This window comes from Netta rufina (assembly GCF_964035555.1).
Source record: "Netta rufina genome assembly, chromosome: 17".
NCBI lineage: Eukaryota > Metazoa > Chordata > Aves > Anseriformes > Anatidae > Netta > Netta rufina.
The window spans coordinates 9909519-9927622 of NC_140141.1; the positions used below are offsets into that span (position 1 = coordinate 9909519).

The 18104-nt window shown below is 47.3% G+C and overlaps 1 protein-coding gene across 2 annotated transcripts in view; it reads right to left on the bottom strand.

Annotated features, from left to right (window-relative positions):
• MED13L (mediator complex subunit 13L) overlaps positions 1 to 17833 on the bottom strand; it is a 191737-nt gene extending 173904 nt beyond the window's left edge. For both annotated transcript variants that reach the window (XM_084297308.1, XM_084297307.1), the window contains exon 1: positions 17211 to 17833. In XM_084297308.1, coding sequence (XP_084153434.1) covers positions 17211 to 17282 — 72 coding nt within the window. In that variant the 5' untranslated portion in view covers positions 17283 to 17833. The remainder of the gene's footprint in view (positions 1 to 17210) is intronic.
• Between the last annotated feature and the right edge of the window lie 271 nt (positions 17834 to 18104).

Consider the following 18104-nt stretch of genomic DNA (forward strand, 5'->3'; position numbering starts at 1 on the left):
CTGGTCTACACCACACACTGTGCATCACATACACAAAGATCCTTGTTTTCAAGTCCACTAATTTACTTTATTATCCATTTTTAAAAGTCTTTTGCTGCAATAACTGGAAGCAGGCTGTTACCTGTTAACGAGCTGGCTGCTAGTTGGCTGCTGAGGAGCTAAAGGTGACATTCGTCGTACTGACAACATAGGCAGAAAGTGCTGAAGCTCCTTTGGCCTTACAGATACATCCAGTAAAAGTTTCCATCATTGTCTGCAAGGTGCCTGGCACAGCAGGGGTCTCACCTGTGACCAAAGTTCCTGGGGCTACACCTCAGGGAAAGTTTTTTGCACAAAGGAGCGCAGCAGTGGCCCTCACGGGGAATGGGACAGCCAACATCAAGTGAAATTGCCCATACTCTTTGCACATTCCTATGAAATTGGTAATCCTCACCCCCACACTGCTACTACCCTGTATTGGGGCAGCAGAACGCCAACTGGTGTGAAACTGCAGCAAGCAGCAGAGTCCCCACGCTGGGGATTTTCCCCAAGCAGCACTGCCACACTGGGCTCACAGAGATGCTGCCCCACTCAGAGAGGTACAGAGTGATGGAAAATCAAATTACAAGAGGGGCACAGCATGCACGGCACGTTCCTGGCACAAGAAAGGGCACAGGAGAGCAGGAAGAAGAGTCAAACGGGAAGGCCAAAAAACTATTTTTTCCACAGTGGGCTGCTGTGTAGTGCTGGAATACCTCACACATTACATAATACCCTAAAAGAAAGTACTTAGGCACGCTGCTCCAAAACATCTGCATCTGTTCTACAGAGATCCCTACCTACAGCTTAGAAAAGCAACATGCAAAGCTCCTGAAACACAGCGGTGGCTACTGCCACAAGTCACAAAGCCTCAAAGATCAGTGCCAGCACAGGAAACCCAGGAAAAAAATTACTTCAGATGTTTATGTTGTAATCCTCTAGAAACATACAGTAGGTCACAAAGAACATGGAACAGGAGGATAACAAAAGAAAGAAGTTACTCAACAGCACCACACACTTGATCAACACAGCAACAACCAGAGATCAGCTGTGCGGAACAGCAGACAAGGTCCTACACAGCTTTCTGGTAGCTCAGGGGTATCAACCTGTGAATCCCCATCCATGCCATTGATGAAATACAGTTAAGAGCACAGATGCAGCCCTCATGGCTTCTAATTTAATTCTACACTAACACATTTCTGGAGCATTTAACTCTGCAGACTGAGGGATGACTTTGTGCTGGAGCTAACCAGGACCACTAGCAAGCACCCATGTAAAAAAAAAAAAAAAACAAGACATGTAAGAAAAGGCAGGCAAGGACTGGGGGTTTGGAAGTTAGCAGCATCAAATATCATCTCAGACATGCCATTTCCTGGTCAAAGCAGCAGAGATGCTGCTCAGTGCATTTATTTGGATACATCTGTTTCTGCTTACATTTTTAATAGGTAAGCACCAATAGTAATCCCTTGAAGCTTCCCGATTTTGTCCCTGAGTTTAATTAAAACTGATTTCAGGAAAAGATCTGAATCCAGAAGTAGTACACATGAGGAGATTGCACCAGGCACACACACACAGCCTGTACCTCTACAGACAGCTTTCCATTTAATATTAACGCACTGTGTGGAGAATAACGGCACCCACACTGAGGCTTTTGAAATATTCAGTTATTTAAACAAAAATCACTAGTTTTAGAAGCCCTCACCCTGTAGCCGGGTTTCACAGACAAGACAGCCAATCTCCTGCAGTTCTAGTGACCCAATTAAAGAACTAAAAGGTGGCTGCATTCACACGTACCTCAGCAGTGAGCACAGGCTGCGACCCAAATGGCAGCCTCTTCCTTATCGCCAGCCACACATGTCCACCTCCAGCTCTGCACCAGATCCAGCAATCACACAATCGCTGGGTGAACGGAGTCAGCTCACCAACTGGAAGATGGAAACCAAGAAGAACAGCCCAGCAGCTCAACACACCAAAAGCTTGCCCTGCTCTCAGCAGCCACAGAAAGACTTGCTGCAGTACAATGGAGGACAGCAGAGCAGGTCCAGGAGCATCGAGCTGCTGGTTTTAGAACAGCCTGAGCAGTCGCTGACATTGGCAGTCTTGGTTTCTGTTTGAGTGCTAAACTGAACACGGTGCTTTCTACTCACAACTGTTTAGAAATGAATGCAGAATATAGCAAAAGTCTTGCCAGGTGATGCAATCTATTGTGTTTCTTGCATCTTTTTCCATATGCATAGTTTGGGCTTATTTTATCTGCTAAAGTGTTCTAAACACTAAAAATGATGACAATGAAAGAGTTTACAAATAGTTACGATTAACTAATATTGTTAGTAAGTCATGCATTATGCAAAGGGCTTTTTGCTTTGATTTATAAAGGAACATACTCTTTGGAGAACTGGGATACGAAAGGTTCGACTTCACAAACAAAAAAATCTGATTCAGTTAACTGTAGCTGGATACAGAATGAAATGATTCTAAGAAGCCTTCTCTGCATGCGCTGGGCCAAGACTGTAAGGAAACAAAGAAAACGGACCTCTAAGTCTAACAATAATATCTGAAGTCTTTACTAACATTCAACTTCTGACAGAATTCCCAAGACACTGCAGGACTTGGTTCTGATACAACCAAGAGCAGCTATTGAGGAAGAAGAGCGACAGCATTCAGACCCCAAATTCCATGGAAGCACCTGAACACACCCAAAACATACCCAAGAAATAGGCAGTGATGAACACAGCCGTGCCAGTGCTTTCATTCAGAAACACGGCCCGAGAAAGAAGACCACACACCATCCTTTGAAAATAGGTGAGAACACGGGTTCCTTCCTGACTGCCTTAACCACTGTGCTCTGCAGAGCAAAACAGCTCTCCCCTTAAAAAAAAATACACCTCAAAAAAAAAGAATCAGGAGTATTCAGTCCTCTGATATCCCCAATATATACCAGCAAGAAGAGGCAGAGAAAGCAGATTAGCACTTTCTCTTGCAACCATTCGTCTGCTGCCCTAAATGCAGACACCACCATTGCACCCATCCACAACAGCTGGGGGCTGCAGCCATCTTCACTCCAGGAAGCACTCAGAACCATAAATTCCCAGTAGAGATAAAACCTAAGCTCTGATTCTTCCCTCCCCGGCTTAAATCCGAATAATTGACAGGCAGGAAGGCTCTTCTGCTGAGCTCATAGCACTCCGCTCAGATTGGCAGAGTTGAGGCTGCTAAAAATCACAATTCCCCAGTAACACCGCCCGACTTGATTCTGGCACGCCACCAGCAGTCCTGAAGATTTAATTAGTGCTGTGTAGCCACTGTGACTGTTCTCCTCTTCTGCAGCCCCTGCAGATGGAACACAAACAAAACAGATCTTCCACCTCCTCTTTTTTTTTTTTTTTTTCCTTCTCATCTCCATCAAACGCTTGTCGGACTACATAAACTGTATGGGAAATCCACAGACCAATTCAAAATTAACTTCTCAGAAGACTCTACCAAGTCCACTCGTTTATAACACAAAGCTCCCTTGGAGAGATTACACCAGGATACAGCAAGGACCAGGCAGAGCATCAAAATTGGAGTGCTCGCGTTCAGGCACGCTAAGTGTAAAGCGGAGTTCCTTCTGTATTCCTGCACATTATGTAACTTTAGCCATCATTTTAACATACAGAAATAACAACCACACACAATTTTTCCTGCTTTATATAGGACAGAAGGGTAGGAAAAGCTATGGCCTCAGAGTGTGGCAGATCAGCACCCCAGCACCTCCAACACAGGAAGAACATGCAAACAGGAGGCAAAGATCAACAGAAAAAGCCTGGAGACTCTCATGAATGGACCACCTGGTATCACCCAGGCCCTCAGTTCCAGCCCTGACTTTCTCAAAGACTTCCAATGTGGCATTGTTCAGATCATTTCAGCTTTCTCAATTCTACCTGGAACAGGAAAAAAAAAAACTAAAATGTTTTCCAATTACCTGTCCAAAATATACGATTCAAAGTCAGGTCCACATAGAGTTTCAAGCTTTCTCTCTCTCGAGAAGCAAGTAATGTTTAAAAAAAACAAACAAACAAAAACACACCATCATGTCAGTCAGGCACCTTCTACAAACAAGTTTCAGTTAACTGAAGGGAGCACAACAAAAGAAAAATATTTCCTGTGGATGAAGAAAACACATCAGCATTTGAAGACGGCACTCTGTATGTAGGTAAATTATCTCAGTTGGTGGGAAAACATTTGGTCCTGTTTAGGACAGCTCATACAGTCAGAACGGGTATAAAAAGCCCCCCAAAATCCAATGAGCCCCAGCTCTGAGCATGTGTCGTGTGCAGCACCGAGACGAAGAGGAGCGTGCATAGCAGCCCACCCAGGAAGAACACTGTGCCATGGTCCAGAGGACAAGCCACGATGTGGCACCATGAGAACAGGCTACATCGCACGTCCCTCTTGCCAAGGTAAGGATCTTACGCTGCCCGGAGTACTGCCCATCTGTTTGCTGGCCTGTCATGTTTGGTGCAATCTAAACCCTTGCTCTAGACTCAACTTTTGTTTGCTTCTGCATGGGAAACTGTAGTTGCTAAGTAGTTTTAGTCTACAATTTATGCTTCAAATTGGAACATAAAAAAATATAAGTGCCATATATATATTTGCCAATTTTATTAGTCTCATCTCAGAGAGCTCCATTCAAGTAAGTAGCTATTCCGAAGCCACTAGAGACTTGTACTAAGGACTACTCACAGGAGTAAAAATCTGCATAAGAAAGCCCTTAGTTCATAGTCCAAGAATTTAAACTGTAGTTAAAGGTGCCATGGGAATTACACCACCATTTTAATTAAATGCTGTAAGATCTTGCAGACAGATTCAAGATTAGCACCATCTGTTTTGGTTACAGGGTTTCATTTCACTACATCATCCTCACACGGCAACAAAATACCACTTCACACTCTGCTCGAGCCACTCAAATACCAGACAAAATTTATGCCACCCCGACACACCTCGGTACGAAGGGAGGACAAAAGGATGGAGACAGAGGGACTGAGGAGCACTGCAGACGCGTGCCTCCAGCGGGGCAAACAGCACACGCCGACAGCAACTCTCGTCCCCCACTCCCACTGAAATAAAATATTTAGTAACATCTGCTGAAGTCCCTGTCAAGTGAATAGAAAGAACAAAGGCAAGAAAAATAATGTACACACACACACATCCCCCAAGGAACAGAGGAGACGGCTTAGCTCAAAAGATGCTTTTTTGGGTTGTGCGAGTGGCTGCAGCCAGACTGAGGCAGCAGCAAGCAGCTGCAGGCAGACAATGTCTCCTACCTCTCACACTCCCAGCTCTGTAACTCTTCTGGTTTCAAAACAACAATAATAAAACAAATCCTCCCCAGTGCTGTGCAGTCTCCTGAAATCATGCCATTTAATGAAGTACATATCACTCCCCTCTTTACCCTCTCCATTGGAAAGAAGGGGAGTGGTTTGTGTTCCCTTCCCTCAGGGCTTACCCCTCCTGTCCCCAGGAAAGGCAGGAACCCAACGGCACCAAAGCAGCCTCGTCCCATGCCACACAAGCAGTGTTGAGCTCCAGAGGGCATTCCTGCAAAGAAACCAGCAGGCCGGTACCAGCTAGAGTGACTGTGCAAACAATCCTGCACCAGTCTTTTTCATACTTCGAATACAAGAATGAAAAAAAACAGCAAATTAAAAAAAATCTCGCATTGAAACGGCCTTCACACGGCCAACAGAAAGTCCATGTAATGCTGAACGCTTCAAAGAGCGGAGCCATCAGCTGGGCTGAGCACCATTCCTACATGTGCACCTGATCAGCAACAGAATGATGCCAGACTTCATTCCCTTCCTTCTCCACACACACTGTCAAGTGGCTGGAAAACAAAGGAGAGCCACTAACAATCATTTGAAAAAAAGAATGAACAAGTTACCCCTTTTTTGTTCTTTTCTTCTCAAAAGCCAGCAAGCACCTGAGTACACCCCAGCACGCAGCATGCCCCAAACTGCTCTCTGCCGGATCCTTCTCCTCGCCCCACAGCACGCTGCCCTCTCCCCCTGGAGCAGATTATCTGAACGCTGCTACTTCGGAGCTGTTGGTGACAAGCAGCAGCATCAGGGTACTCGTAGGTCATCTTTTATCTTTGCACGTCTCTGTGAAGGATTTAGCTGTAAGCAAAATCCTATTATCAGAAGTACTCCTGATGGAGTCCTGTGCCTGAGAACATTTCAGATACTGCATCGTGGTCCTGACGACCAGAAAACCAAGATATTTAGAACAAAGTCCACACATACCATTGGTAAGAGCCACAAACAGTGGGAGCTGCTATGCCTAAAAACTAACCAGTAGCGACAGAAAAATTTCTTCCCCTCCCCTCCTAGATGTCAGCGCAACGCCAAGGAGGGGTATGAGGGAGAAGAGACAGGTAGGAAGGTTAGCAGATTGCTCAAAAAACAGAAGTCACCCCAGTCTCAATAGGAATTGGAGGTGGTTACCAGCTTTCCCAGTGGAGAATGTAAACGGGCTCCAGTTTAATGCTCGTTTCAGTAGTCCTGGCAGATGGAGAAGCTGCCAACAAAGAATTTTGAGTGGCAATCATAAAAGAAAGTAACCTGATACACAGGCCCAAACTGCTGATATATACCCCAACAGTCACAGAACTTCAGGGTTAAATAGGAAAATGAGAAGTCTAAAATAAAACACAGCAGAAGAAAGAAGTGCACGATGACATAAAGAACAGCACCTCCCTAGAGTCCAGCATCTCAGACAGCTATAACCCAGAATTTCTTAAACCTTCCATTAGAGAAGGAGAATCTGTGGAAATGAAAGACCTTAATAAATATTCTCAAACGTTTATTAGAAATCAGCATATACTTTATTAATAAAGAAGCCAAATAAGCACAGGCCATGAGGGAAAAGCACTCCTGCAGGTAAATAGCCACTTGACTTGAAAAGTCTTCCACTTTCACAGCAGAAAACACCTGGAATCAATGCATAGAAAAGTGTTTTTCAACATTTTCACAGATGATAAAATGAAGGGGGAGAGGAGGAAACCTGCTAAACAACAAAATCTGCTTACAAAATTAGAGTAGGAAGGATAAGAGCCCACCGAGAAGAGCTTAAAGATTACACACAGTGGAAGAAATCTACACTGAATTAACACACTGACTTAATATGGGTGGCATAAATCAGGAGTGGGGTTTACACAAGCAAGAAAAAAAATAAGGAATTTTTGGAAGATGACCTTTAGGGTACATCAACATCTTTCTACTGCAGCAAATGGCTTTGCTCAACAGATCTCCAGCCCCTTAACTGCATGGTGCCAAACTGGTGCCTGGTGCTCCAGCTCTCTTCCTTCCACCATAAAGACTGCGATGAGGTTCACCAGAGATGTACAAGGATAATGTGATAAGCGTGGCCAGCAGCCAAAGGACTGAGATTTAGCCACTACTTGAAAAGATGCTTTCAAGTCAAAAATATTCGAGATACACAAGATAAGGAAAGTGAAATATGATAGCAACACCTCAGGTAGGCACGTGACCCAATCTCGCACAGGCATGCACTCGCACGTACCCCTGCTTACCGGTTTGAGTGCAAGAACCAGGACGTTGTCATGTCAGAGCCACAGCATGAAAAAGGGAAATTGAAAAGCCAATTTCAACAACAAAACAGGTAGCAAATAGGTAGGAACCCAGGTTTCACTGGGTGCTAGCTACTAGGTGAGATCAATCTGCCTACATGGATAACATCCCTACCCCTTAAACCAAAACCAGACAAAAGCATTTAAAAACAAGACATGGTGGGTTTTGATTTTGCTTTGGGCATTTTTATGTGGAATAGGGGAAGGGGAATGAAGCTTACCTGTGTCAAAAGTGAGCAGGGAGAATAAACAAACGTCTATCAATGTATGCTTTATAATGTCTGGAAGCACAACGTCTTCTCCAGGTCAACAGACAGAAGGAACTAAATGCTTTATTTACATTTTAACAGACCCTAGGTTTACGTGTTTACTAACCTGTAATCCAGCTCCTAGGATAGCTTGTAAAACTCTCCTTTTGTGGTTGATGCACTTAAAGAAGATTTGTGGTAAGGTCTCCCTAATACCGTTCGCTGAACCTCTGCAGGTCAGGCTATGCCACGATTTTACTGAGCAGGCCAAAAGATAGCACAGAGCTCCACAGCACTCCAGCCAGTTTCTTCACAAAAGGGAACCCATTATATTGTGCTTCCGAGCAGACAGCTGAGAACAGATAATAAAATGGGAACTACCACTGCACTCTGCAGCCACTTCAGATAGCACACAAAAGAAAGCAAACAAATGTGCAACGTACTAACCAAATAATCCTTTCCCTCACTCTAGAGGGAGTGAAGGATTAGGTTTCCACATTCCCTTCAAAAGGCCATAATCAAACTAAGTAACTGCCCACTTTCCAAATTTTAAAATAAGTAAATCCCCTCTCACAGAAAAGAAGTTGTCCAGAAGAAGTTGAAAGAAGAAGACAGAAAGACATATCAACAGCAACAAGAGAAATTAATAGCAAATCTGCAAGTAAATGAAGGAATCTTCTCTCTTCCCCAACTTTAACTTTTTATTTTTAACTGAAGGAAGGAAATATCAAACATCAGAGTCATACAATGGACTATCAGATGTTTCCCAAACCAAGTAATCTGACATATGGGCAGTAAAAAGGAGGAGAAGGGGGGGGAGAGGAAATAACAACCCAAGCAGAGTAAACTTTGGCCTACTGAGTTAAAGACTGCAGTTCCTTTTCTTCCCTTATTAAAAAAAAAAAAAAGGCATCTCAGAGCTGAGAACTCGAACATTTTTGAACACCACATCTAAGAGCAGCTGCTTCGTGACCACCACCAGCAGCTCACGTGGTTGCTTCGCGCTGCCTGCCCCAACCGGCCCTGGCCCAGCCTCCTCGCCGCAGGCTGGGACGGTCACGGCGGCACATCCGCAGCTGGGCAGCCTCCGTCCTCCAGCACCAACACCAACACCATCCACCCTCAGCGGGGACAGCACGGAATGCCTGAACTGGTAGGCAGTCTGCCAAAAGCCCTTAGCCTTATAAAAAGGAGAAAAAAAAAAGGCAAAGCCTACCCCTCTCAAGAATTCTTCCATATGAATCTTCCTTAATATAGAAAGAAGTGCGTAAATCCACTACATGACTGGTCATGTAGATTCACTTTGCCAACTTTCTGACTGTCACTGCTGCAAATATAAGGATCCAGCACCTTTTACCAGCAGGAAATTCTGGAAATTCAGAGAACTCAACTTAAAATTGTATTAAAACACACAAACAGAATTAAATAATCAGAAACACCAGGCTTACAATGAAACCAGCAAATTCAGAACAAAGTCATTTAACCAATTAACCTACTCTGCCAGCAAATAAATTTTTTTTTTTTTTTGTATAAAAGTGTTTGGCATGGTTACTGCAAGACATTCCTGGAATTGATTTCATAGCTTGCCTAGCCCCAGCTACAAATTCAGTAGCAGTGCGGACCATCTATGACTGTGAACTGAGACTTAGAAAAACCCAACCCTAAGCAAGTGCAGATGTACCAGATGAGATCTGAAAGCTTCCGAGTAAACTAGAGACTCCAAGGAGAAAAAAAAATAAGGTTTGGTACTGTCACAATCCAACACATTTTGAAACTTGTATCTCATACCCGTTAGCTCTGAAAGCACCGTTACCAAAAAACAGAGGACTGCAAACACCTGGATCAGTAGTATAGGGGACTTTACCTCCAAGTTTTCTTCTCGATCCTCTGTCCTGACAAATTATTGTATTTTATGCACAGAGAGCAATAAGAACAACAAGGCATTGCCTGCAGCGTAACTCCTTTGCAACTGAAGGATGAATTAAGTAGAGTTTTACTGAACAAGCTTTAAGCGTCCTTCTCTGACACACGGTTGGGGTCACAAAGCCACTCAGACTTGGCTGCAACCCATGCTGCTGCCCAACACTGGCGGGGGGAGGAAGGAGTCAGGGGTACAGGGCAAGAGCTCAGAGGAAGAGGTTTTCACTATGTCAGTAGCCTGATCTGGGCTTAAACGCGAGCTCGTGAATCCTTTCACGGTCACTAAGGCATAGAAAAGAATGAAGGGGGAGGGAGAAAAATGAAAGGGTCGAGGGGAAGCACAACTTTTCCCTGTAATTAATATTATTTTCCTTTCATAGAAAGCTGAGAGCAGTACATTACACTGCAACTGTGGTTGGAGAGAGAAGAAAGTACCTAGAAGTGACACAGAAATAAAAGCATGTCATATCTTACACTTAAAAATTAATTTTAGGGGACCAGCCACTTTTCTCCATTTTCATAAGTTAATTATATTTGTTCCTTAGCATGGGGACAAGGCCTTTGTGTATGTTTGACCTCATCTGTGTTAATCACATAAACATAAATATTGCCTAGAGGCACATTACACAACAGCAACACACAAAATTTCCTGTTTCAAAGAAACAAAGGAGAGAATGCCACTAAAAGCTCAGGTTGTATTTCCATATGCGCCATTGCAATTCTGTTTTGGAAAGTTAATTAAGCCACAAATGAGTCAGTGAGAAATAACACTGTCTGAGGTAGGAAGCAAGTCAGGATTTATCAAAATTAATCAAAAATCCCCAAACAAGCCAACAAAAAGAGCACTTAGACCTCTTAGATTTGTCATCTACGAAAACACAGGCATCACCTTACGGTGTAACAAGCAGAGAAAGCTCCTGAACCAAAAGTTAAATGTACTACAAGGCAAAATGGTCTGTTTTCAGTCGTCATCACCATTTTAGAGCACAGAAACCCCAGACCACATAACCCACTGAAGCCCTGGCAGGAAGCAACGCACGCAGCCATTAGGAGCATTGAGTACGCACCTCACAGCGCCTGCGGAGGGAATCTAGCTCAGCACCGTGTTTGAGGGGTGCTGTGGGGTCCGGTAGAGGAATATGTCTTTATTAGCTGATATCTCTTGGAAACTGCCAGCTGATGGCAGGAAATGCTGGGAGAGAGGAGCTTCAAATGCAAGCAGTAGCGAAACTTGGGCTGAGCAAGAAGGATGCCCCCCGCGTAAATACACGCTCTGTATAAACAAATCAAGAAGGACTGGGATGTGGGAAAACACTCGTGCACTTTAAAAACTGGCAGGATAACACTAAAACAAGCATGCTTCTAATCAGTGCAGTATTTTTTTCATATTATTTGTGTTACCATGGCACCACCAAGTCCCAAATCCCACTGTGCTGGACTCTGCGGGAAAACAGCAGCGCACGGCTCACGCAGAGAACACGAAGGGCGGAAGGAATACGGGGATCGAAAGAGTACAAAGCTGAGCTGGTCGGCCTCAGGACAAGAGCCAGGACAGACCTGCACCTAGCCAGAGCTACTCAGTTGCCTGCAGGCATCACACACACAAGATTAAGAAAGGGTTCAGGACAGCAATGCAGTTAAGCCCATGGACATCGACTGGTAACCTTCCTCAAACACCATGAGCTAGAAAAAAATAGGAAAACAATCAAAAGATGGTAGTTGGTAGTTCACTTTTGATGACAACAGCACCTATGGGAGTTAGGATTCACTTGGTACAAACCAAAAAAAAAAAAAAAAAAAAAAATCAAAGGCAGAACAGGGCTGACACCTTTGGAAGAAGTCCCAGTAATGCAGGAGATGCAAGAGCAAGGGAAGACAACGAGAGAAAGCAGGGGCACAACACGGTCCCAGCCACAGGATGGGACAGAAAACTGCAGCAGCGTTCTTGGTAAGAGCAGGGATGGTTTAGGCAAACAGACAAAAGGATACTGCCACAGCAAAGGGGGTAGAAGTGAAGACGGGGCGGGGATTCCCTGCAGCAACCAAGGCAGAGCAGAGACAGGAGGTTGAGAGCTCTCAGCAGCAACCAGAAAGCTTTCCCCAACAAGCACAAGTGTTCGGCTGATTACAAAGTATGCCATGCCTGTAACATTGATACCTCCGGGCATTTGAAGAGCAGTCTATCTACACACACACACACACACCCTTCACCAAGGAATAGCATTTCTGAATAATTAGAGATACAAAGAAAAGGGAAGAACATCCATAAAAATTCCTTTTTCACCTAGTGACCAACCCGATCCAGTTAACAGCTAGCAGCTATCTCACAGAATTTTCTTCCCTGAAGTTTAAAGATTTCAGTTTCTATAGATTTCTTCGAGATAATTGTATTGCAAAGAAGGAAAATAATAGAAGAAAGGTCTACGTATAGGATTAAAGAGTTCCTTCTTTAATCTCTCTCACATGAGGAGGTGCTCTCAGAAGCAGAAGGGAAAAAAAAAAACCTTGGGATCAAAACGTTGTTGAGAACCTGGGTTCTGATGTCAATGCTGCACCAGTTATGTAGAAACATCCAGAAAGGTTTTTTCAGCTAGCGATAGAGCAAGTGAAAGTTGTGTTTCCTAAAAAAAAAAAAAAAAAAAAATCCTAGATAAGCAGGTCAGCCGCATCACTGCAATGTATTTTCTGAGTTGTGCTAATGCTGACAGCAGCCCTCTCTGCAAAGGACTCATGCTGCTACAAGAAGCAGGATGCGGTCCTTGGGCAATGTTTCCCAGCCCCGTGTGTGTGCTCAGAACCTCATCAAGAGGTCAAGAAATCCTCTCTCAAATATTTCCCACTGGCTAGCTCGGGACCCTTGGGCACGCCTTGTCCTGATCCACAAATGTAACTCCTCCTGATTTTCCTTGTGTGTTATTCAGAAGAGGTCAGTTACCCAACACATCGACTCCATCCCCAAGGGGGGGGCAGGCTAAAGGTAGCACCGCTCTGAAGGCCGCTCTCGCCCCAACCTCTTTGGGAACCCACAGCTATTTTCTTTAAGTTCACACCTGGAGGGACGCCGTTAAACTCCTGAATACTCTCCAACAGGACAAAAAAGTCTACCCCTGGAGATTCTTCCAATTCCAAATAAATAATCTCCTGTGAGATTAAAGTGAGCAAGCTTTCTAGTGTAGCTTTCCTACTTCTATCCTGTTACCCAATAAAACTCAGAAGAAAAAGTAACTGAAGAATCCAATAGTGCTGGGAAGTTTCAGAAGTTAATTCCATTTCTTAAAAATATATACATAAAGTCACACCTCCATAGAATGTGAAACAAGCACAATACCTACCACGGAAAGAGGCAGCATCCTACCTGCCTTGCAGCCCCGCGTTTACAACCAAGAGCTAATACGGGTTCATTTCCTACTGCTTATGGATTTGGTTGGGCAACCAACCATTTACGATGAAGTCTTTTACTGATAGTTATGCACCACCACAGAGAACTTCTACAGCAATCTCTGCATTCCTGACCTTTGCTTTCAGATGCCACAAAAAACCTTTAAGCACAAATTTCAAACACCCTCTTGCATCCCCTTGGCCCCTTTCAGTTTCACTATGAAAACAGCCACAAGACCCACTGATCAAAGTCGGCTCCTGTCACTGCTGGTGAGCCGAATGCAGAACCCCCCCAGCGACCCTGTAAGTTCAACTTGGAGCACCAAAAGGAGCAAAGACCAAATCCCTGCCCTCCATCCCTTTCTTGCAGCAGGTTTCTGTAAGAATGCATTCAAACAAGTGCTCCTGACCTCTTTGCTAGCAGATGCTATGAAGCATTACATAAATTCGTATCGCTTCCCAAGCACACCATCATGTTCTCCAGGCTGAAGCCTCCCACGGCACCTAACCTTCCATCACACAAAAGCTTCTCCAGATTTTCGGTCACTCCTGACACCTTGCTGCCCACTTTCTCCAGCTGCAGCACACAAGTTATTGTGCAACCTCAGCCCCATTTCCCAGAGCGACTCGTGCCTGTTGATCACCACAGCAGCAAAGCCAGACAGGTGAGGAAACGTCTCGGTACCTCGTGCGAGCCTTCACCTTTGTGTGATTAACCCTTACGCACAGGAAGAACCAAATTAATTTCAGTAAGGCTACCTCTGTGATTCAGGATTATTCAGAGGAGGACGGTATTAAAACTCCAAGCCCAGCATGTTACCTCGCAGCATTTTGTCTGGAGGTATTTAATAGCCAACTCTTCATTAGGATTTAAATAAGAAAGTGTTAAGGGCCGGTTTATTAAGTAATGTTTTGACAAACAAACAGTCTTTTTTCCAAAACAGCAGCAGACATTTTGACTGCTGCCGAAACAGTTTGGATAAATATCATTTCTTCTCCTGCTGGGCTAGAAGTGCAGCCGCTGGTGTGTTTTAATGAGCCCATCTCTCCACGGAGCGCAGACAAGTTCTCATCCAAGGTGCACTCCGATGACAAATATCCAAAGCGACCCTTGCATCATCTTGCTCAAAGACGCTTGACGTTTATAGCAGAAGCTCAGAAGTCTTTGTGCACGCTGCCCTGCCCGACAGAGCGCACACACACCACCCCGTTTTCTCGAAGGGCGCTGGATTCCTGCCTCGGCACAGAACAATGCACGGCGCAGGCTGCAGCCCTGCGCATCGCCGCGTCCAGGGGGACACCTCACGACACGCAGCTGCGCAAGCCCGAGAGCTCTTTCAGCAGCTGGATGCTCAGAGCTGGGTTTGTCAGACTCACGTCAGGCTACGCCTTCCCCTCACGTGAAATATTGTAAGCTACAAACCTGCACACGTTCTGGACATCACCGATAAAGCAGAATCGGTTACTAGAAAGCTTTAGGTTATGTTTTTCATACAAACATAAAATACTTTCAGAAATTATTTCCCCTGAAGAGACTCAAATAAAAAGCAGTGTCTGTCATCTCTCTAAGCTGCCTGCAGCTGACAGAAAAATAAGCTACAATTCCTGAACTGCCAAAGCAACCCAAATCCACGACAGCGACCAGCAGACTCGCAGCAGAGCCTGAGCTGCTCTGGGCGGGGAAGACGCCGCTCCTCAGAAACCAGTGCTCGTGGGATGAAGTGTGCCTCAACACCAGCACGCAGACATCCCATTTCTGAGCTGCAGCTTTCCAGGCGAGAGCATTCCTTCTCGATTCCATCCCAAAACAAAGCAGGAGATAAACAATGACCTCTAGCAGCCGGCGCCTACCAGTGGGACGGGTTTCGGACAGCCTCGCAATGCACCGCGCTCCTAAAGAGGGGTGATTTCCCAAGAGGGTTGCGCACCCTCTTCTTCTGCTGCACTGCAAAAGTAAATGATTGGCAAAAGCTTCTCTAATTAGTAACCCAGACTACTGTAGCTTTAACACTTCATAAATTTTTAAAAGAATATGACAATCTGAGGTGAAAAGGTCAACCGCTGTCAGCCACAGGTTCCCAGTCAGTATTTCCTTTCCCAGTACCCTGCACTGGTACATAAACCCTGACAAACACTGATGTAACTGAAAGTAACTCACACTAACAGTCACCGTGCATTTGTATATATGCGTGTATATACATTAAAAATACTATTTAATTGGATACTTTTTGCACACAGGGCCAGGAAACAATAAAAGCATTGCAGTTGGATGCACAGCACCACACGCCAGGTATGGAGAGCTCCCACAAAGTCACACGGGAGATTAACGGGTGGCACGTTAAACTCATTATCATTAGTAAGCCCACTCGCAAAAGAATTCAGCTGGATTTATTTTGACAGTGTTACGCACCCATGTAAAGATTTCACATTTCCCTAGTAGGGTGAAAAAACAAAGCAGACAGACCAAACCACAGCGACTATGAAATAACTCCACATTCTAACGCACGCTAATTGCACACCGCCAATTAACGTTGGCGGTGACAGATCTGCAGTTTGCAGCTACGTGAAGTTATGCTCCTCAGAAACATGCTAATCGATTTTCCATGAATAAACGGGGACCTCACAACTCTACACGTAAAGGATAAACATTCACTACCTCGCTCTTACAACCTGATCCAATCGTCTCCCTCGTGCTTATGGTTTTTTTTCTCTGCATGTATTCAGGATCACTGTAACAATCCCTGCACCTCCACACACGTAGCGCTGCCACACACCGGCATGTCCCAGAAAACTCTGTCAAGCAGAAGCCTACGTACAAGCCTAAGTAACGTAAAAGTTCATCAAAGAGCCAGAAATAAGAACTGCGTTTATTCTCGCGGAAGAATCTCTGGGCCAGTTTCCTAGCAGCATAAGTGACGACAGCTCTTGTCCCAAATTCTCAGTAGGTATGAGCAAAATACAGAAAGCACACAGACATAAACAAGCCATCAGGAGCAGAATAACAAACATACAGCAACAGAAAAAAAATATTAAACAAAAAGACTGATCATTCACATTTTGAGTTCTTCTCTCGCCCCCCCCTTAATTCCTATAAAAGCTAACACGAGTCTCTTCCTTTCTGTTGGAAAGGAAAACAAAACCTAAAAATCAACGTGTTCACCCACCTCCAATTCTCCCAGAGCACCAGCTAAGGGAGATGCTACCCACCAAGAGCTTTTGTATGCCACAGCCAAGCCTGCGTTCCAAGTTTGTGGTAGCTGTACCACAGCACACACCGTGAGCTCCTCCTTCCCCCTGCCCCAGCAGCAGAAGGCTGGGGCTGATCCAGCAGCCCTCCCACTCACCCGGCTGCTGCCCCGCCACAAGGGACGAGGCTCCTGCAGGTGGCAGGTAAAATAAGGCACGGCAACAACCCCGTTTCCAAGCGGCCTTGCCCTGACACGGAACCAGACCGTTTTCTCGCTTTAAATTTAGCTCACGAAGCTGCAGCTGGCTGATAACGTAATTCCTGCAGCGTTAAACCAAGCGAGCCGAGTACAAAGTTGTCGATCGCCAACCAGACGGGAGGATGACATCTCCGCTAGCCGCCCAACCACCAGAGCCCATTTTCAGCTGCTTCCCTCCACCGAAAAAAAAAAAAAACCAAACCAACACAAACAAACAGCGTTTCTGCCCACCCGAGCCCCACACACACAGTGGCAGGGCAGAGGCCCCCAGCCCCGACATGGCGCTGCTCCCCGCCAGCAGGGACCCCCCCAGGGCTGGCAGCGCCTTACCGGGGAGGGGGCCGCTCCATCCAGCTCCTGCCCCCCAGCAGCCGAGCGGGGAGGGCGCAGCAGCACGAAGCAACCCCGGGGCGCCGAGCCGAGGGAGGAGCCAGCGGGAGGAGCAGCCCCACGCTAGCGGGGCTCTAAAACAACCCCCCCTGTGAGGGGGGGTGCTGGCCGCGACCCACCTCCCCCCCGGTACCCAAATCATTTGTCTCCCCCCCCCCCTCACCCTTCCCGGTGCCCACTCACCAGCGAGAAGAGGTTGGAGTGGCAGTCCTCCAGGCTGGCCCCGTTCGCCACCCAGTTGGCCGCCGCCGTCATGATCCTCGGCGAGCCGCGCCGCCGGAGCGGGGCATGTCTGAGGGGCCGGGCCCGGCGGGGCTGGGGGAGCAGCGGGCGCTAAGCCCCGACCCCAGCCCGGGGCAGGGGGGGGGCAGCGCGGCCGGCAGGGGGCGTGAGGCGGCGGAGGAGAGGCCGGGGCGGCGCTGCTTCCAGGGGGCCCCCGGCGGGGAGGTGGAGGGGGGGGCGAAGCGAGGAGGAGGAGGAGGAGGAGGAGGAGGAAGAAGGGGGGGGGCCTCCCTCAGCGCCCAGCCGCGGCCCCCCCCCGGCGGCGGGCGGAGCGGCTCCGCGGCCTGCAGGCGGCGGGGAGCGGGGGGGCGCCGCCCGGCGGAGGCCGCGGCTCCTCCGCTCGCTGCTGCGGCCGAAGGAGGCCGGGAGCGGAGGGAGGGGAAGGAAGGGGACGAGGAGAGGCGGCGGCGGCGGCCCCGGGCCCGGGCCCGGCCGCGGGAGCGCTGCTGGCGGCGGCCCCGCTGCGGCCCCGCCCGGCCGCCCTCGCGCACCCGCCGCTGCCTCTCGCCGCTCTGACAGCAATGGCGGCCGCCCGCCGCACCGCGCCTCGCCATTGGGCGCCGCCGACACACGTGACGCGCGGCGGGAGGGGGGCGGGGCGCGGCGGGAGGCTCCGCCCACTCGCTCCCCTCCCTCCCCTCACGGCTCGCGGCCCCGCCCCGCCGGGGGCGCGCAGGCGGGAGCGCGCTCGGGGGTTGGGTGGGGGGGGGAGGAAATGGGGGTCTGGGGAGGCCGGTGGGCACCCCGGCAGTGTAGAGGCTGCGGGAGGGGGGGGCACGCCGCAGGATGAAGCTG